This window comes from Gavia stellata, chromosome 3 (assembly GCF_030936135.1).
Source record: "Gavia stellata isolate bGavSte3 chromosome 3, bGavSte3.hap2, whole genome shotgun sequence".
In the NCBI taxonomy this organism is placed as follows: Eukaryota; Metazoa; Chordata; class Aves; order Gaviiformes; family Gaviidae; genus Gavia; species Gavia stellata.
Window position 1 is genome coordinate 13,718,338 of NC_082596.1, and position 21,277 is coordinate 13,739,614.

Here is a 21,277-nt window from a genome sequence, read left to right on the forward strand (position 1 = left end):
GAAAAAATAAGATATTTGTGACTCTTGCCTGAGACAGGCCTTATTCCAACACGCAAGTCCTAACTTGGATCATTGTCAACAAGTTTCTATCTCTTGCTCTGTGAGCAGGGAGTACCTGGAGAGGTTTAAGAAACAGCTTCTGGGCAGAGACTTTCTGCATTCCTGGTGAAAGCTTCCTAGCATGTCTGCTGCTCTCATTGGGGTAGTTACAATCCGATTTCTAGTTTTCCTGTATATTTTAGGTAGAGCAGTACTATTTCGTTTAAATCTTCCCTCTTTTTGATCTGAAACTGCACTCAAAGAATTAGGTCCAAATTTAATGTTTCACAATAGCACAGGAGGAAGAAGAGGAATATTCTCAGCTCTACTACATGATACCTGCACCCGCTGCCTGTGTTCTGCAGAGGCGCAGAAGACTTAGAGGAATCATCAGATGCACCTGTAAAATGTAAATTCTCACCACTTTAGAAAGCCTGAGCAGGCTATAACAGGGACTCTTCATTCATTGCCTGCCGTGACAGCCATCATATATTAAGAAGTGCTCTAAACCATTTTCAGAAGTTGAGTCTTGATACTTAAAATCATGTGCCCAGTAGCAATATTGGTTTTATAGCAATTTATAATCTTTTCTTGCCTCTTCTGTTGGCTGTCATGCAGGCAGTAAATTACCAATCTCTCTCTCGCTTTTTTTTTTTCCTCCCCTGTAGGTGATAACCAGTTTAATACCTCTTCCCTTGCTTACATCCATCTCTGTTTTCCAGATACCAGCTACCTGTTCTCTCAGATGGTCTGATGAATGTAACTAGTTAAATTCAGAGTAATTGTCCTCAAATGCCATACGTGCTTTTGGAGCCTGCTGCTGCTATTTCAGAAGAAGAGATTTTGTGCTTTCAGTCTTACCCATTTTTTTTCTAGCTGTGTTAACTGAGTGTCTAATAAATTCTCCAAACCTTCTTGTTTCTCTTTCTCAGAGCCACCCCATGAAGATGTGTGTAGGCTGTTTTGGGAGCAGAGGGGAGTGTGAAGGGCCATGGCAATAGCATGTCATTGCAGACATACCACTCTTCCCAAGCAGAGGGGAAGCTCTCATTAACCAAACGGTGAGCTCTGCTTCTCGCCTGGACTGCCTGGCACTGGGAGGTCTCAGCAGGCTATGGAGTCCTTTGATGGTCAATTGCCTTGGCAAGAGATGGATTTTTGGGGTTCACAGAGCCACCTGTTAAGAAACAGCTTTTCTCATCTCTAACGATGTGTTTTCCCCTTTCTTGCACCTATCACTCTGTCCTTTTCAAATAATGAATTCTTCTGTGTAATGTATTTTTTAAGGAATGAAGGAAAAGAAAGAGCAATTGATATAAATTGATGCCATTTAACCTTCCTGGGCAAGGTGATAGAGGTTTTTTCTCTTTCATAGCTACTGTCAGAGGTGTACATGGTGTGGTGATATTGCACTTGAAGGTCTAGTAATCTCTAAGAAGTGTATCAGTCTAATTTCTTGAAAGCAGACAGATAATAATAGGCCCTACAGCTGTATTATTTGGTTGAGTAGCTAAGTGGATAGGGGGACATTTTAGCTGGATGCAGTCCCTATGCTGAAGGATCTCAGATAGCTCTGTAGCTGCTATTAGAGCACAGCTCACTGGGACCAAATAATTACTGTATAATTTAATGCCAATACAAACAACATAAGCTAATGCGTTCACTCCGCTATCGAAATGCTTTGTCCTCTAAATCTGCTCCTGCCAGTTCCTCAAAGTCATCCTACGGCTTTCTGTGTCCCCTTGCGCATCTTAAATGAGATCAGGAACTTCCTAGGCTGGCTCTAGTGGAGTGGCTCACTCCACAGAGCTGCTCTCTGAAGCCGAAAGCAATGCAATCCTGAGGAAATCCTGCTGAGTAAGGAGAGTTTCTGTTATGTGTAATCGAGTCGTGATAAGACCACCTAATAAAGATAAGGTTCTCAACAAGTGGCACAGGACAACGAGCAGGGAAATGGAGTATGGAAAACTCTGTGATTAATCATGACCCCAGCTGCATTGTTCAAAGAAAAAAAACATCATGAAGAGGATGCGTGGGCATGTTACTGAAGGGGAGGGAGAACAGGAGGAATCTAGGGAAAAGAATAGCAGGAAAGCAATTGTATCTCTGCGACCATGAAGGCAGCAGCCTGACCCTGGGGAAGGCTGTCATCTAAGAATAGTTTAGCTTTGGTGCCTCCATAGCTGAAAGGCCAGAGGGAATTAAAACCCACTCACGTGGGTCAGTTTGTTTTTAATGCATGGAGACGGGCTTGTTCCTGCTCACTCTCTGTGAGGGGCCAGGCAGCAGAGGAGCTCGAGAGGAGCACCCTGCCCTGGAAGAGCCCGTGGGCAGGGGCTGGAGCAGCAGGGCAGTGCAGGGCTGTGCGTCCCCCTCCAGCCAGAGCGAGGGGCAGGACAGCACAGGGCATCTCCTTCATACTTGGCGATCTTTATCTTGGCGCTGTTGCCACTGCCAGGATCACTCACGCTGGATATGTACCTTGTTGTATCACTGCGATTTTTTTGACACAAGCTAAATTAATCTGTGGGCCAAATCAGTAGGGCCAGCACTCCCAATTCACTTGCTATCTGGTCTATAAAGCTTTAACCTTTCCCCTTTCAGAAGAGTATCTTAAAATTGCAAGCTATGCTAAAGTAGATGCTAAGAGGTAATCTTACTTATTCTTAGATGTTCCCTGCTGGGCAGGGAGCAACGGTAATTGCCCAAATTGCCCAATGGTATTGGCCAAATGAGGGCAATTCTGTGGACTTGCATTTATTTCTGGCTATGCCATTGTTAGTCAGGCTTCAGCTTTGCTATGAATTTGCCAGAAAACAGCCACTGGCTGGTACTGCAACCCCAGTAAAGAGCTGGTGAACACAACAGTGTTAGGGGAGAAGGTTGGAAGAAAGAAGTATTTTGGTGCCTTGGATCTGCAAGCCCTCTTTCTGAATAGCAGCAGCAAAAGATAGGACGTGGACATAATTTTTTTTTTTTTCCCCACCCCTGTACATCTGTCTTGCAACCTGAATGGTGATGGTTTTAAGAAGCTGGTAGTCTGGGTCATATCTGAAGCATTGATCTAGTGTTGAACAAGCGTAAGTGTCAATTAAGAAATTGCTATCTGCACATGGTAATTCAGGAAGAACATCATTGCAAAGAATTGCTGACCTTTCTTGTCTGCGAGTTTGTTTCTTGGCTTGCTTAGGTACTTGTGCTGCTCACATAGCCAAGAGTCGTGCCACTGAAGAACATTTATACAATGAGCAGGTGGACCAGGCTGCTGGAATTAAGTGGCTCAGGTGGATCTGGGCTGGGAGCACAAGGGTGAGCTATTTATAGCTCAATGGGCCCATGACACATCAGGACATTTAGGAAGGGATGCAACATACCAATGGGCTCGTGATTGAGGGGTGGACTTGACTATTGATGCCGTTGCACAGGTTATCCATGAATGTCAAATGTGCGCCGTAATCAAACAAGCTAAATGGCTAAAGCCTTTGTGGGTATTTATGGACGTTTTACAGACATTTCACAGGGGTGGTCCATAGACTAAGGGAATGATATCTGTGTATTGCATCAAAGGGTGGGAAGGGGGGTGGTGGTTAACGAGGATGTACTGGATAGTGTGGAACCTGAGCATGACGTAAATGGTGTGGAATAAGGGGTGCAGGATGTGCTGGTTTTGGCTGGGATAGTTAATTTTCTTCATAGTAGCTAGTGTGGGGCTGTGTTTTGGATTTGTGCTGAAAACAGTGTTGATAACACAGAGTTGTTTTCGTTACTGCTGAGCAGTGCTTACACAGAGTCAAGGCCTTTTCTGCTCCTCACACCATCCCACCAGTGAGCAGGCTGGGGGTGCACAAGGAGTTTGGAGGGGACACAGCCGGGACAGCTGGCCCCAACTCACTGAAGGGATATTCCACACCATATGACAGCAATAAAACTAGGGAGAAGGTTGGCTGAGGGGCCGCTGCTCGGAGACAGGCTGGGCATCAGTTAGTTGGTGGTGAGCAATTGTTTTCATTTGCATCGCTTGTCTTTCATTTATCTCTCTTTGTTATTTTCATTACAATTAATTATTATTTTATTTTATTTCAATTATTAAACTGTTTTTATCTCAGCCCATGAGTTTTCTCACTGTTACCCTTCCGATTCTCTGCCCCATCCCACTGTGGGGGGAGTGAGCGGCCGGCTTAGTTGCCGGCTGGGGTTGAACCATGACAGTACTGGTGGCTGTGGTTCAGGAGTAGCAAATTAGAATCAGTTATGCAAGGCATGGGAAGTAGGGCAGCCCTAGCTCGCATCAAGAAATGGATGGTAAAAGCCTGATAAGCTCTGAGTAGCTCTTATATTTAATATTATGCTTCTTACATTAAAAAAATATATTAATGCTGTGACAATGAATTAAGAACTTCAGTGTGCAGGATGCCGAGGAGACATTGATTTTGGCTCTACCATCAGAGAACTGGGATGAGGCTTGCTGAGTATTGCTGAAAGAGTCTGTTAACACCAGGCCAGCAGGAGCTGTTCATGTAAAAACTGTCCCATGCCTGTGTCCTGCGGTTCTTTTGCAACTGTTTAGGTAAATCAGAAGTTTTTGCCAAAAAGTCAGGGTTAGGAGGAGAGCTAGAAGTTAGGACTGGCAGGCTGAGGCTGGAGATGGCCACAAACAGGGGCTCTGGGAGAGGTGGGAATTGCTCTTTTTCAAAAGGGGTGTCAACACTGCGGTGACAATTTTAAACCCTGTGTGATTTTGCTTGTTGAAGGTCAGTGCGGCAACATCTGCAGCTATCCTCAATTGGTGGGTGGTGCTTTTCCTGAGCGAAACCATTTCTCTCCTGCCAAGGGCCACCTGGAAGTTGTTTGTGAGCAGAGGAGGAAAGCTTCACCAACCTGTATGACTTCAGTTCCCAAGTCACTTGTATAAAAAAAAAAATCTCCTTCTAAATGAATAAGGCTGGGGTAAGAGACTCAAGAAAACAAGTCAACCCCCTGAAAGGCCAAACACATCATCAATAAGCCCGTTCTGTGGCACGACTTACTGCTGCCAGCTGAGAACAAAGCGCTGAAGACATCCTTCAGTGCCACCACCCCGCTGCCTGCTCGCTCGGGGAGAGCCGCACTTCATCTTTGTTTAGATGCTGAAATGCCCTTGAAAGCAAAATCCCCAGAGAGGAGGTGGTTTGGAGATAAATTTGTGTTTGGCAAAGCCCTGTCTGTGCTGTGGGCCTGTAATGTGCTGTGGTGACGGTAGCCGGCACTCTGGGACGGTGCTTAACGCTATTACACCGCAGTGCTTTGTGGCCAGCACCGATGCTCAGTCCAGTGTCCTTCCCTTGGACGGCATAAAACTGGTGCCTGCGAGTCCGAAAAGGGAGCAGTGCTGCCCAGGTTCAAGTGTAGGCCAAGTATGAAGAAAACAAAACAAAAACTCAGCGGCCTCCTGTGATTTAGACGAGCAAAACTCCCGTGCTGGAGGACAAAGCCGCGCTCTTTGGGTGAGCGCTTATCATTCTTGAAGCTGGCACAGAAGAGCAGAGCAGCCCATGCTTCAAAAAGCAAAGTAATTAATTCTCCTTGCTCCCAGCCGCAGCAGTCTCCGTTGTGCAATGCTGCACCGCAACCGGGCATGGAGAAACTTTCTTTCCAATCAAAAGAAGTATTCATTTTTTTTTGCCCTGACACAGCAGGGTTGGTCTTCCTTTTACTATTACTGAAGACAATGTCTGCCTTGCCTTTCCATGACCTTCAGCATGTGGCTTTGTGTTAGAATTTCCATCCCCCCCATTCAAATGCTGGTATTAAAAAGAAAAACAAAAAAGATTAAAATTACTTTTGTTTAAATCCCTAATAGGGAGCCTTAGAGCATGCTGCCCTTCAGATGCAGGGATAGGGCTGGGCTTGTGTTCCTGGCTCTGGGCTCTTCACCTGGGCTCTGTTGGTATCGTGGAGAGTGGGTCAAACCCATGGACCCCCCTGACCTGGGTGCTCTCTGCCTGCTGTTTGCCCAGCTGTGGTTGAAACCTGGTAGTAGCTGAATTTGGGCTGGAGGATAGGTTTGGACCTGTGCTTTCCAGCCTGGGGTACTTCTGCTTTCCCTCTGTATAACGGGGCTAATGGTGCCAAAACCACTGGCATCCTATTTCTGTTGCAGCTGCTCCAGATGTGTCCCTCGCTCTTAGCATGCACAGTGCCTATCTCTATCGCCAAATGTGTCACAAGTAATAATGAATAACTACATAAATCGATCAAATTTAGTGCTGATTTAAATTCCTGGTTGCAGGGAGCCTCCCTGGTTTTTCAGCACCATCTCCCCTGCTCAGCATCCTCCCTTCACCTGGAGGCAGTTTTAGGGGAGAGCATTGGGGGGAACACAGCCCTTCAGGTGAGGCAGCAGCCCATGGGGCTCAACAATTGAAGCTACAGCCAACCCAAGCGGAGGTAAATGTTCAAAAGTGCCTTGGGAGAACTGGAGCAGCGTTGTAGGCAACAGACCATCAGGGAGCAGCCACTAAGCCTGAACTTGTGTGAAACCCTGGCTACAATGGACAGACGCTGGGGAAGATCGCTTTATGAAGAGGTTTAGCAGTCAGGGGATAAGACATGATGGGGCTATTTAATGTGTGTCTTGGGAGAGCATCGCGGCAGGAGGCAAAGTCAAGTATTTCCACCTCGCCGGAGAACTGCATCATCGTTTATCAGCATTAGCTGACAGCACCAGCGCCAAGATGAGAGGGACCGCTGGGCTGAAAGGATGACAAAAAAGCAGAAACCCTCAGATTCGAACATTTAGGTACAGCTGTATGTTAAATGCCACCATGTGGCAAAATGCCTTTTGGTATCAGTGACGTTGCATGAGCAGTTTGGGGAGGCTGAACGGCTCCATTGCTCTCAAGCTGAGGAGATAAGGATGCTCTTAATACTGAGAGGGATTTAATCACACTTGCATGCTAATGTGTTATAAAGCACCCCAGGGCATGCCGTGAGTTCGTGCTTTAAAGGGAGGAGAAATTCCCCCTCTGGGGGAATAAAAGAGCAGCTGCAGCAGTGGCCAGAAATGCCAGCCGGGCTGGGGGGAGCACCTGGCATCTCCTGCGGGGGCCCCCAAAGTGGTGAGGGTTGCTGGAAATAAATAGGAGACAGACAGAAGATGTTTAGGAAGTGACTTAAAGGTGGAGGGAATTAAGGCAGGAAGGTGAATGCCTTGCCAGGAGAGCTGTGCCGGGGAAGAGGGATGTCATAGAATCATAGAATCGCAGAATGGTTTGGTTTGGAAAGGACCTCGAAGGTCATCTATTTCCAACCCCCCTGCCATGGGCAGGGACACCTTCCACTAGACCAAGTTGCTCAAAGCCTTGTCCCAGTGGTATTGTGCAGGATGCAGGTCCCTGAGGAGCCCCAGTCCTGGCCCACTCATTTCTGCCCTTGTGTCTTTGCCTCTTGGAAAGGGAAAGGCGTTGGGTGAAAGAATAAGAAATGCCAACGAAATGGCAATGATTTGATACAAACATAAAATGAAGATTCCTTGCTGGAAGTCAAGACAAGGCCAAGCTGAACTCAGCTCTTGCCTTTAGCACATTTATTCGGCAGTGTTGTGAACAACTACATACGTGTCTCAGATTCTCTGTCCGTAAACTTAGATTAATGGTATTATTCCTTTAACTATCTCATAGATGTGTTGCAAAAACAATAATTTTTTTAGATTAAGATTGCTGCATGCTAAATTTTACATAGTATATTGTACTGGGATGATGTAGACTTTTAAGAAAGAAAAAAAAGAGCAAGGAGAGGATGCGTTTGTGTATTGAAGAAGCTTCACAGATGTCCCACTTACTGTGCTCAAGCCAAGTTGCTGGCTGTGTGGTTTTCACAGTACACTTAAATTATGAGTATTGTAATATAATTAGAACTACCATTTTGGAGCATCAGGTCTGATGGAAATAACAAAACAATGGAAGAAAACCCCTGCTTTTGATTACTGCGCTCAAGATGTGTGCTGTGTGATTCGGTCTGACAATTACCTGGTCACTCAGCTCGTATCTCCACACTCGCTAGAGCTTGCAGTCATCTGATTGGGATATGGTTCAACTGTGTAACACCCTAGAAGCCCTGTCTCGGTTTTTATGCTGCTTTTTCTTTCCTTCGTTGCATATCTCACATTCTCTTTCTTTCTTTCCCTTTCCTGCTGTACTATGAGTATTTTCAGAATTTTGCTCAAGAGCCACAGGCCCCATTCATAACAGCTTTCCATTAGTTACTGCACAAATGAATACAGAAGTCCTCCCTTTCGCTGATCTAAATGCTCTCAGGTCTCTCTTTTTCTTCAGATGATTGAAAAAGTTCCTTCCCATCACTGGTGTGCTCTTTCCTTGCTATCAGGATGCCAAATGGACTTCCTACAATGTTGCCTTATGTGCCTTCAAAATCAATTCTTTCTCTCCCTTCTGTAAGCTAAGATTCAGGATGTGTCTTTTTGCTGCCTAACAAATCTGAGGGCTACAAGAAGATGATAGGGAAAATTTCAGTGATTAGCTTTCTGCTAATGGCAAATACAATGCATAAATATTACTTAGCTTGGTTGCTGTTTTACATGTGTATTTCTCCAGATTTTAAGTTATCACCACGTAATTATCATTATAGTCATAATCACTCAGATTTCTTGCATAACCAAGCTCTTCCCCCCAGCCTGTGATGGTCCACGTGGTCCTGGGACACCCCTTCTTCTGAGGGTGAGCCCTGCAGCTGCTGAGCTTCACCCTGTAGACGCAGACTCCCTGCACCACTTGCTGGCTGATGTTCAAGGCAATGCATTGAATGAAATTCCCAAAGGTCAACACCGGAGATTTGAGATTAGAAATGGTGCCACTGCAGTGATGTGGTTGAAAAGTGAAGACCTTTTTTTTTCCTTAAAAAAAAAAAAAAGGATTTGTGAAAAATGAGTAATTTTTTAGGCTGCAGAGAGATTCATATCTGCTGAAGTTTCTGTCCGGAAACTTCCCAAGGTCAGGTTGGCTGGGGTTTTGAGCAACCTGATCGAGTGAAAGATGTCCCTGCCCGTGGCAGTGGGGCTGGATGAGATGATTTTTGAAGGTTCCTTCTGACCCAAACCGTTATGTGATATTCTTATTCTGTGCTGCCCGAGTGGTCTCTCACCATCATCACATTTAATAAAGCTTCTGTCTGACCGGTCCTAAATTGTACCTGTGTTATTACGCGCTTGGAGTCCCCAGATCTCTGACAGCAGTAAGGAGGTAATGGCAGCTTATTTACTGAGCGGCACCCTTCCCTGCATCTCATGGACCAGGCAAGAGAAGTAATGTGTGTATGTAATGAAACCCCATCCTCTTATCAGCATACAAGTGGGCTAAATTAAGACAGTAAAGGCCACATCATTCAAGTTGTTCCTGGCTTCCGAGTGATGGATTTTTTTTTAACAAGCCACATTAAAAAAAAAAGTGTTGCAGAAGTGCAAAAATCTGGTTGGTATGGTTTTTTTTCTTTTTTGTGTGTGTGTATTTGTGTTAATTAGATTTCTTCTGATTAGAACATTTCAAGAGACTCAGGATAAAACACATTGTGAAAGACGTCAATCAAAACCTGAGCGCCAGGGACTGCTGGTCCTGGGGGACCCTGCCCCGACAAGGCTGTCCCGAGCCATCCCCTCGCTGTGGAGCTTCGCTGGGCCCGGGGCCCCGCTCTCAGCCGCGCACCGTGGTGCCAACACCAGGCTCCGGCACCGGGGAGGCGAGGCTGGCAGGAGGAAACCCCGTGCCAGCAGCCTATTTTCATGCGTGTGCAACGAAACCCCATGGCCAAGGCCAGCCCTAATGGCCGCCGCGTACAAACAATGTCCCGATTGTGCCTCACCACTTGGACTCTCCTAGAAACGCAGTCGCTGCGTCCAGATTAACTAAAAACAAAGCCTGCTTGCCGTGCCCAGTTTGTGACCCCGTTCCGGCAGCCACACTGAAGCGATCTTTGTGGGGACCTGGGTTGCTTTAAGCTGAAATAAAAGGGGCCCCGGGATCGGCTTTCCCTGATGGAACCTGGCACTAAAGGTTTGGTATCGCACCACAACCTGCCTGCACAAACCTACCCGGTGCTGCTGGTCTGCCAACACCAGCAAAGGCCGCGCCAGTCTTTTGCAAGCCCATTTGTTTGCTGTGGGAGAGCTTCAGCTTTATTATCTATCTGTGCGATGACAGACTCCTTACCCTGCTATTGTTTTATTTGAATTGCAGAGATCTTAGAGCCCCAGTTCTGGGCCCTAATCCCACCGTGTCTGGGGCTGTACAAATACAGAAAAACCCAGGTGGGTCTTGTTCTTCCTAAACCTCCTGCTGAGCTCCCTGGGAGCGCAGCTAGTTAAGCAAAGTAGGTCAGTGCTCCAGACACACAGATGTACGTGCACATCAGACAGGGGAGACACAAACAGGAATATTAAGCTGCCAAGTGGCTGTTAAAAACTGTGCACACGGGCAATTAAAATATTAGCATCCTTTCATGTAAGCAAAGCAGGCAGAAGTGGCAATTAGTTTCAGTTACAACTTTGGAGTCCTGGAGGAGCATCCTGGGAGGCATTTTCTTTTTGGCCACCTGACGCTTGCATCCATCGATTTGACAACCCATGCAGGGGGTACGGACGTAACTGTGTGGGCATCTGCCTCCGCGCACGCAGGAGTATGATGCACAGCACCGTGTGTGATGGGACATATGCGTACTCACCATCAGGCTGCCTTTGCCCATTGAGGAGCCGAGGTTGCTTCCCCACCTTTTGCCATTGGCCTGTGACGTGCAAACGTGGCAAGCGCAAGCGCTGCCCCATGCAGTTACTTCTTTTTGGTGATGAACCAGACAACTTTATTGCAAGGAAAATCACATAGCGCTCACCGCCACCCACTGCAAACCTCCCTTGACACTTAAATGTTGTGCTGATGATTAATACAAATAATTCCGTATTGGTGAGTCATGGGGGCTGTTTCATTCATTCATTCAGGTTGTGATTGCAACCAAAATAAAGGCGCCCCCAAATCCCCATTCCCAGGCGCCATCCAACCCCCTGGCAGGGGAACAGCCATCTAACACCGGGGAAATAAACATCAGTAGTTTACCAAGTTCATTTTAATCTGGTTAGCGTTTGCCAAGCCGATTATTGCAAACCCAGTTAAAACCCTAATTGTGGCTTTAAAGACACTGAGCTCTTGTGCACCAAGGAGAGCTGGGGGAGGCTGAGTTTGGGTTTTAGATGGAATAAAATAGTAACAAAACCCCAAAGAGACGAGAAAAAGGTTACCAAAATGTTTAGCCTTTGTTTTATTGAGTTACAACAAATGAGCAACAAGTTAGAAAAGTTGTATTTATTCAAACTCCCTAGCATCGTATTTGTGCAGCGTACTGAAAGGTGGGTAAGTTTTCTGAACCCAGCTCCTCAGAGGAATGCACCGGACGGCTCTTGCAGCCCCTTGCCTATGCACCCACGCTCCCGCTCTCTCTTCCTCCTCCTCACATGTGCACGGACAGACACCCACACACAAATCCAAATTAGCAGTATTTGAAAAAAAGTGTACTCTGGAACCTAGGATTGATCTAAAAATTTAGTGGCAAGGATTAATCAGAAATTTCTCTTGTGCGCTACAACATCTAAAGCTGGATGGCAGACTGTTGGTTGTGGTGTCCATCGCTGCACCAGCCAAACATACAAGTTTGGATTATGAAGCATCTTCATTTCCTTGCTCCAACCCCTCTGGGGGTGGTACTGCATGTTTAAACAAAAAGTGCTAAAAAAAACCCCAAAAAACCAAACCCACAACAAAAAAAGGCATTCTAGCCAAATCTTCAGAGACCCACGGCCAGGGCTGGCTTATGAAAAGTGAAGTATAGGAGCTGGAGGAGACTCGCTTTGTAGGAGCACGGAAAAGCTGAGATTTAAATACTTCAACCAATAGCAGGTGGCCATAAAACATAATAAAAAAAGTCAAAACAACAACAAAAAAACCAAACCCCAACCACTCCAGAACGACCCTCCCATACCCCATAACGCATTTAAGTGGGCTGAAATGTAAACCGGGGTGGGGATCTGGGCTCAGATGTTGATCCGCACCAACAAGACTCCAAGAGATTGCAAATCTGTCTTAAAACGCTTCAGAAAAAATTCTCCTCTCCCTCGCCCACAAAAGACATTTCCCTCCCCCGAACCAACCCCCAAATTTTGCAATGGCATTATATGCAAGAATAACTTGCATCTATTAAAAAGTTAACAAAATTTCCACGTTGTACAAATCTGTTCCAGTAGAGGAAGAGGCTGGTCAGGAAAGTGGGTGGGAGAGAAGCTAAGGAGAAACCTATGTACAAGGATCCTTTTCTCTTTCTTTCTTTTCTTTTTTAATGCAGTAGTAGGACTTTGGCACTATAAACGATCCCATGATGATGCTCCATGAGAGTATTTCTCGCTGTGCCTCCACAAGTGCGGTTTGAGACTTGGAGTTGCAACACGCTATCTCCCCCCAGGCAGGAAAATAGAGTTTTCTTCTATTTTCAGACAGCATTTCCCCTTCAATGTCAGGACAGTGCAGCTGAGGAGTACCCCTGTAAAAATTATAAAAGCAGCATATTATTTTTGAAGGCATTATGAACAAGTATTTGAGCTGTCACCTAACACGGCATCCAGTTTACATCCCTGCACACGTGGTAGCACTGTATTTTGTATTAACCGTACCCTGAAGCCTATCCCTATCACAGCCTGATGCTGCAGTAGGGTGCCAGATTTTTGTTATATATAACACCCAGCTAATAACCCTCTATGGGTTTCTAACAGGGACACACAGCCCAGCCTCGACTCTGCTGATCCCTCACTACTATAGACCTTGGGCAGGTCCTCATGCTGGCTCAAAGATGAGGTGCACATGGGTGGGGGGCAGCCACTTTGTGACCACAGCACGGATGGTGCTAAAGGCAAGGTGGTCTTTCTTCCCCAGTAAATCCTCTCATTAAATACACTTTTTGCATGATTTTAGAAAATAATTATACAAACTGCAAGAAAATGGAAAAATTGCATGTGCATGTGCTCTGCAGAGCAGCTCCCTGGCTCCGCTACGACTCCTGCATCTACATAAAGGCCGCACCATGGACCAGAGATTAAAAAAAAACCCCAAAAAACCAACCTTCAAATACTCACCCACCTACACATATCCCCAGTTCCCAGCACAGAGCAAAGGCTCTATGACAGGGATTATGTTCAGCATGTTTTTCCCCCATTGAGGTGTAAACGTGCAAGAAGTGCAAGCACCCACTCAGGCTGGAGCTGCAAGCAGCAGCACGAGGTGGCTTTCCTGCACCATCCTCCTCACCCACCCTGCAGCAGTGCTTACTGAAACCTGAGCTAACCCATCATTTCACACCTTTTATGAATGTTGCTACCAGGTCTGGTTTTTCCTATGAAAGCAGTAAGCTGTCTGGCATCTGCAACGCAGAGAGCAATGCGGTCGAGCCCAGTAAAAGGGCACGGGCTTGCACCAGCACCAAAGGCAAAAGTCGTCCCTGTCCTTGCGACCCTTCCTCAAACAGCCCCCTGCTCCTCCTAACTCACTGAAAAGTTTTAATTGCTGCGTTGGGTTTTGCTTCCCCCTCTGAAGTCCTTCACTGCGTTACAGCTTGGGTCTCCTACACACCCCACTGGTTTCAGGGGAAACGGCAAGTCCTCCGTACTTCGGCCTCACTCCCTGAAATGCTTTAGGGTGACCCAAGTTCTGCAAAACCCACTGGTCTATCCCACACTGACTTCAGGATGGCGCCTCGGAGCCCAACAGCAGTAATGGGCACTATAGGTAGCTTTACAGATGAAACCCTAAACCACAAGAAAAATGAGAACTTGGACAGAAAGGGAGGGAAACCCCAGTGCTGTTCACTTTTACCAGTTTTGGACACTGAGGAATGCACTGGGCCACCAGCAACTGAGTGATCTCAGATCCTGCAGCGGTGCAAAAGGGGTTGGAGACACCAAGAGGACCCAGACCAGCCCCGATGCCCAGTACGATTCATACAGCAGAAGCAAGGGGTGACATCTTTCGGACTCTTTTTTTTCTGGCGCGCTGCTCCCAGACATGGTTTTCTTTTGGCACGCCTCCACAGAGCAATGGTCAAAGACATCAAGAGCGAGGGTACACATCTTCTGGGGTGTCCACCTACCTCGCCCCCGCTGTGAGCCATGGACTTTGGTGCCTACATCTTGCAGGGTTTGGGCTTAAAATGGAGGTTATGAGACAACTCTGAAAAAGAAAGTTTACAGCAGAGGTGGTGGTGGTGGTGAAAAAAAATATGCTTCTGAGAAAAACCCAAAAGCTCTGGGCTGAGGAAATACTGATCTTGGGAAAACCCCATGGGGAGACAACGCTGTGAAGAAAGCCAAGGTAGCTGCCAACCAGTCTGGCACACTCTGGTCCCGCTCTCATGTCTGAGCTGCAATTTGCTGTATTTAATTTAGGACCAGTTTCTGTTTGTCAGGCTTGTGCAAATGGGGACAACAGACCTAATTTTGACCTGCGCTGTTGGAAGGCAGGAATATCTCCATTGATGGAGAGGGAGCTAAAGCACTCTCTTGATAGAGCAGTTGGGCCTCATTACAAGAGGCTTAATTACGTAGCATCTGCAGCATTTTCAGCAATGGCTTCAGTGCACCCTACAGCAGTCACTCAACATCTTGAAGGCCCTGGTACCCTATGGGGACACTTCCCCCAGCCTCACTGTTCAGGAAACCTGACCTGCTCTGTGGAATAAATCCAATTTTGCCAAAAATTTCAGATAGGGACTTAGTAACAGAACCTTTTCCGTATTTCAGAGCCTGGTGTGTATTCTGCCCTCACGGAGGTCAGGCACTCATGTAACTCCCACTAGCTGCAGCAGCATCAGAATCTGTGGAACATGGATCAGTTCTGAAAAACTCAATTTTCTAAGGCATAACGTCTGTCTAGGCTGTAACACAAATACTCCCTAATAGTTTCAGAAACTCCTAAAGCTACACACCAGAGCAGAGAGTGACCGAGATGGTCTGGAAGAGCACAGGTTTTACAGAAGCCACACACAAATTCAGCCAACAACAGGAGTATGGAGATCTATCACTGAAAAATGTTCACTTTAAACTACATACATCAAGCTGAGAAAATAGCAACACCATGAATATCAAAAGGAGCATGTTTCTGCCCAATGTAGGGTTCAGCAGTGAAAGCTTCACATAATGACTGAGGCTGTGTGAGAGTCAAGAGGAGGGTAAGTCCCTTGTTAGCTCCTCAGTCCACCTCTTATATGTGGCCAGTGACACAACCCCTCTAAAGTACCAAGGAGTATAATGTTAGGGGAAAAAAAGAGTAATCAGACTTTTATACGATAACAGGCAGAAACAAGTCCTCCATCAGGTCTTAAGCAGCCTTTGCTTTTGAGTCATACCCTGGATGTCACCTAAGATAACGCCTTGTTAATTTAACACCAAAGTTTTAGTTAAATATTATGTAAGATAGGCTTCAAAAAGATAAGAGTGAAAGCTTATCCTGAAGCAAAAACAAGCCAGTAGCTGGGATTTTTCCATGGGTCCCATCAGTGCGGGGTATAAAGCTTCCAGCTTTTGTTTCACAACACCTGGGACAATGCTTCCATGCAGGCACCAGAAAGCAGGCACTTGCGTTTCTGGGCTGAGATTTACAGCGAGAATAAAGGAAAATGAAAGAGAAGACGACTTTAGGCTTTTGTCAAGTCCTCAGACCACATGCTAAGAAATGGGCAAAGAGCAGAGAACAAAATGGTCCTCTGATCCTATTGCATGGTCTTCACAGCAGAAGCCTGGCTCCAGTGCATCTCTTCTCAGTAGGTGTATTTTACAACCAGCCACCAGAAAGGATAACCCAGTGAAAGTTTAACTGAGATCAAAGTTCTTATTAAAATTCCTCTCTGATAACACCCGAGCACCTCCACAGCCTTTATGGTCGTCATCTGTGCCAGGGCACAAAGGCAGGAGGTTCACCCCAATGTACCCTACACTGCTCGCAAGCACAAAAATGCAGGCACCAAACCTACACTGCTGGAAGAAGGTTGTTGCAGAGCCTGGTTTCACGGTACAAGAGGTTTGTTAGAAATAATGGTTTCAGGCAACCCCCCCCCCAACGCCCTCCTCTCCATTCCCTCTCCTAGCCCCTGGTCTGCTCCCTCTCCTCAGTATGAATGTTCACAGAATCACTAAGATTTGAAAAGACCTGTAAGATCAAGTCCAACCATCAAACACCACCACCATGCCCATTAAACCATGTCCCACAATGCCACGTCTGGCTATGTTGATAGCTAGAAGGGGGAAATGATCTGGACTAACACCCCTGAAAAAAACCAACCCTACAACGCATTTATTCATCGTGCATTCGATTTTAAAAGGCAGATCAGATCCTGGCTCTCCTTTCTTGGGTGGCTGCACAACAGTGGCACCCCAGCATGCCTCCAGCTGATGTTCCCATGTCCTTCCTCCTGTAATCTCTGCCTTTGCCACACAGGTAACAACCTGCTCCTCACATCCCTAATTACCAAGTTCTGCAAGCATAATGCAGGACAGTGCCTTGCATTGCAGTCTGGAGCTTTAAGATACAGATGCTGTGATAACACTTCTCAAAATCAGCTGACAGTTTGTAGTTCGAAATAAAACCACTGCAGGGTTTCCCTTTTCAACTCAAAGAAAATGTTGAGGAGACCTTTGGACAAGTATTGCACAAGGAGAAAATGGAGGGCTCTATGCTAGCCAGCAGGGCTTGCTAAGAAAAACTGCACCTCTGCAACAGATGCAAGTTCAATTCAAGTACCGCCTGCTGCAATATAAGAGTCTTCAATGCAAGTGTGGAGGGACTTCTATCAGTCCTGGCTTTTGTAATTCCTTCTTTTTTTAAGATTTTTTTTTTATGTTTATGTATTTTTTTTTAATGAAATGCTAAAGTATAGTATACTTATTAGACACCAGAAAACTACTAACTCTTTCTAAAATAGGTGTTCTCTCACTGTGGTTTTTAATGCAGGGTGCTGAGCTTTCTGTGGGATAAATTCTAGCTTAAGGAGACTCCAGCTGGGGAGAGACAGACTCAGTTATACTGAGGACAAAATGTTGCAGCTCCAGTGAACTCAATTCAACGTGCAAGTCAAGAAATGCTGACGGTGCTTGCTCCAGATTTATACCTGTGCAACTGTGATCAGAAACAGGTTTCGGTCTCCAAACACATCCTTTCACATTGTGAAAGATCGTATAAAACCCCCTTAAAGAAAGGCCCTGCAGCTTGCTTTTAAATTCAAGATCCTGTGAAGAAGAGCTGCTAAAACACCCACACAGCTTAGTCTGGGGCATTTCCTAAGCCTCTAGAATGAGCAAGCAGAACAAAGCGAGGTTGGAGACAGTTCTCACCTGCAAGAGGAAGAGAGCACATTTGCATGAGCCACTTCAGTTCCCACAACACTTTACTTTTTTTTTTTTGCTTGCTGTTGCATAAAGAATCATCTCTGTCCTGGGCCCTTCCCCCAGTGCCCTTTTATTCTGAGCAGGGCAGGATGCTGCAAAGGACGGACCCGAGGTGCAAAACCAGGCATAACCTCTATTCACGGGAGATCAATGATCTGTTAGCAAAGAGGGTATCAGCAACTAGTATTACTTATTATTTCTTTGTGTGGCTCAGCTGGTACGTTTTACATCAAGTGCTGCAGAGGCTACACAGGTAATTTAAAAGCAGAAAGTTTAAGTTTTAATCACTTATTGCCAAAAAAAAAAAAGGAACAGGAATAAAAATAAAACAAAAAAAAAGTCGCCCTTATCCAAGACTTGACCCACAAGGAGACAAGAAACAAGGCAAATGGCACTAACCCCTCCCCTACCACACAGCTGCCTTAATTTACAAGCAGGATGGGTCTCCCTTTTGTTCAGGCATCCAGCAGGCACCAGGATCCGTCAGGGATGGGCTCCAGGGATTTATACTGAAGAGGGACTACAGGATGCTGGAAGCACACCCAGAGACAGGCTCAGAGAAACAGGGCACCATCAGCATTACCTGTCTATACGTGGGAATTGTCTCCAGATATACTTTCAGAGTCAAAGTCTGCCAGCTCTGCCTGGCCTTCAGGTGCTGTTTGGCTCCAGCTGTCCGTACAGTCTGATGCAGCATCATCCTCACCCACTGTCACCTCCACCCAGTTGACCTCTGCCGGCTCCTCGATCTCCTCGCTGCCGTGGCCATCGTGGCTGTTGCACTCCAACCTGTCTGTACCCTCTGCTTGATTCCCCAACAAAGAGTCTTTCAGTGGTTCACAGTCTCTTTTTGCTCTCACCACTAGTTTCCCCCCATTCTCTTCATTCAGTTTTTTATGCTCCTGGTAATGCTGCCGAGACACCTCGTTACCATTCTTTGGACTCTCAATGTGTTTTGACCCCTTTTTCTGGCTTTGCTCATTACGACCATCAACAACGTACTGCTGCTGGTACTGGTCAATCCATTTAAGCGACCCTGTTCTTAGTGAAGACCGGTTTTCCTTGAACCAGCGAACTATTTCAGTTCTTGTGAGCCCAGTCTGAGATGCTAACTGGTCATACTCCTGGGGCGATGGCCACTGGGTCCTTGCAAATGTGCTTTTCAGTAGATGAATCTGCTCTTGGGTTTTCTTAAACGTGGTGGAGGACCCAGATAAAGCACCAGGGAGCTGGGAGCTACTCAGCAGTTCTGCCTGGCTTATTGCACCATTGGGAGTTCCTTGTTCTTTAATTTTTCTATATGATCCCATTGAGTCCAAGACAGCTTGCTCCATGCTGTCCCTTATCTTTCTCCTCTCAGAGAACCATGAATCTATCTCCCTCCTACTCAGCTTGGTCTCCACTCGAAGCCTGTCCAGTTCTCCTTGGGTAGGAAAAGAGCACCTTAGGAAACTTTCTTCAAGGGCCCTAAGCTGCTCTTGCGTTTTCTCTTTGAATCTCTGGGGAGTAAAATCTGTGTATGGGTGAAATGAACGGCCATGTCGACCAGCTGAAGGTGCTATTTGATCTTTCCCTAAAGCATCGCCAGGGATGTGCACAATGCCCCTTTGACTTCTGTACCTGTGGTCACTGAACCACTTCTTGATCTCACTCCTGGAGAGACCTGTTGCCTCTATCAGCCGGTAGACTTCTGCGTCATCGGGAAACTGGCTTGCCATGAAACTGGCCTTCAGCTCTGCTATCTGCTCCTTCGTCTTTTTTCGCTCACTGGCTGGTGTCAGCGGTACAGCAGTCAGCTTGGTAGGAATCTCAGGCACCTGAACTACATGAGGACGCTTGGCCTCTGGGGCACTTGATAATGTCTGTATCGTCCTCTTTTGCCCCTGGTTCGGAGCAACAGCAAGCGTAATTGGTGAACAGGAAACAGTTGAACCATTTGACACGGGAGTCAAAACCAGACCGGTCTGGCCCAGTATCTGACAAGGCAAAGCTGTTTGGATGATGGGCTGGGGCATTTTTGCAGTTGTCAAAGGAGCTGGCAGGACAGTGATGGTTTGGGGAACTGCCTGAATAGTACCGTTGAACATCTTCTTTCTTGCCTCCTCCACTTCTTCAGGAGACCAACTTATACCATGCTTCAAACGTTGTGTAGCAAACCAGATTCGGATTTGTTCTTCCGGATGTTTTGATGCTGCTGTCAACCACGACAACTCTGCTTGTGTTGGGTAAGGAAATTTATTAAATGAGTTGATCATGGTTGCGTTAGTGTCCAGTGCAGAGTTGTATTTGGTACTGTTCAGAGGTACTGGGACCTTGGGGACAAGGTTAATATTTGGTGGCAGCTGTACAGAGGGCATAACGTGGGCTAACACATCATGGAGAAGGTCTCCATTTATACAAGCAATAGCTTCAGTGGCTTCAGTTATGATGCGGGGAAGAGTTCCATCCACATGGTTTTCTGTAACTCCCTCTTCTGGCTTTTTGGGACCTTTCTTGGTTTCCCCTTTAGGCTTTCCCAGTTTCATCATTGGCATTTTACTCGCACTAATTCCCCCATGAAGTGAATCATCGCACTCTGCATTTTCTAGCCCACCGCTTGTGACAGTGACATCGTTAGCAGTGGTCTCAATGGACTGCTCTAAAACAGTCTGATTATTGCGTTTAATTAATTTCAGTTTAAAGTTAGTCTCTCCCGGGTGGTATTTTGTGTTGTGGTCAGATAAAGAATCGTATTTTTTGGTTGTGAAGTTGCATTCAGCACAGACATACAGGGGGTTGAGAATGACATTTGGGTGCTGAGTGTCTACATGCTCTGTAAATTCATTTAAGTTTTGTGTTGAGTAAGGGCAGTATTTACACTCATAACCACCCTGGGGTTTCTTAGACTGGTTTTCAGCTGGGGGCTTTGCCTCAACCACTTCGCAGTCTTTGACTGAGCTTTCTGAAGGCCAATTTTTTTTAGAGTCCTGCTGCAGTGCACCAGCCCCCTTCTCTTTAGGAGCCTCTACACCCTCAGCACCTTCCTGCTCCATGACTTCAGAAGTTCGCACCATACAGGGAGTCGTTGACTTTCTTTTGCTAGCCATGGCAGCCGCTGGCAGCAGGCTGTTGTCCCAAATGATGACTTTTTTTGACAGGGTGAGCAATCAACTCAATAGATCTTGCAAACAGCTCCAACCTTCCTTGATTATTTTACTGTTTTGTTTAATGAAGAATTTCTGCCCCAGCTGCGACCATCAGCTCCATGACACCTGTGAAACAAAGCACACATTGTTAGGCACTGATCTATAAAACACAGATGTAGCAGAAAGCCACAGCTCAAGATATGTGCATTTACAAGGCCATTTTGGACAATGCTGAACTCTACCGAAGTTAGAGCCCCCCCCATCATCATCATCAACTGAAAGAGTCAAAAACACCCCACAAAGAATAAAAACAGTGGGTAATTTGCAATGAAGTGCATCACAGGAAGAAAATGGCTTTGAAACAAGTAAGATTAACAGACAGGGCATTTTAATCTCCACTAGACTCAATGTGTTTAGCTGGAAAAGAAAGAAGATACTGCTATAAATCTATAAATACTGCATCTTTTTATAGAAGCTGCAGTTTCCATTAATTATTATTTTGAAGGCTGCAGATTTGAAATTGAGTGTGATTTATATTAAACTTAATTACTTCCCACTGTCACTTACCTTGTAAATATGTCTACTAAGTGATTGTGGTTACTAATGATGGGTGATTTCTAAATAAAGCTATAGGGCCTGCCTTGGTTGTAAAAGT

General features: G+C 46.0%; 1 protein-coding gene across 1 annotated transcript; it reads right to left on the reverse strand.

Annotated features, from left to right (window-relative positions):
- Positions 1–11,340: 11,340 nt before the first annotated feature.
- On the reverse strand, positions 11,341–20,725 carry ZHX2 (zinc fingers and homeoboxes 2). The gene is made up of 2 exons (XM_009822306.2): positions 18,081–20,725; positions 11,341–12,609 (listed from the first exon to the last, which is right to left on the reverse strand). The coding sequence occupies exon 1, from the start codon at positions 20,581–20,583 to the stop codon at positions 18,085–18,087; it is 2,499 nt and encodes an 832-aa protein (XP_009820608.2). The 5' UTR covers positions 20,584–20,725; the 3' UTR covers positions 11,341–12,609; positions 18,081–18,084.
- Positions 20,726–21,277: the final 552 nt, after the last annotated feature.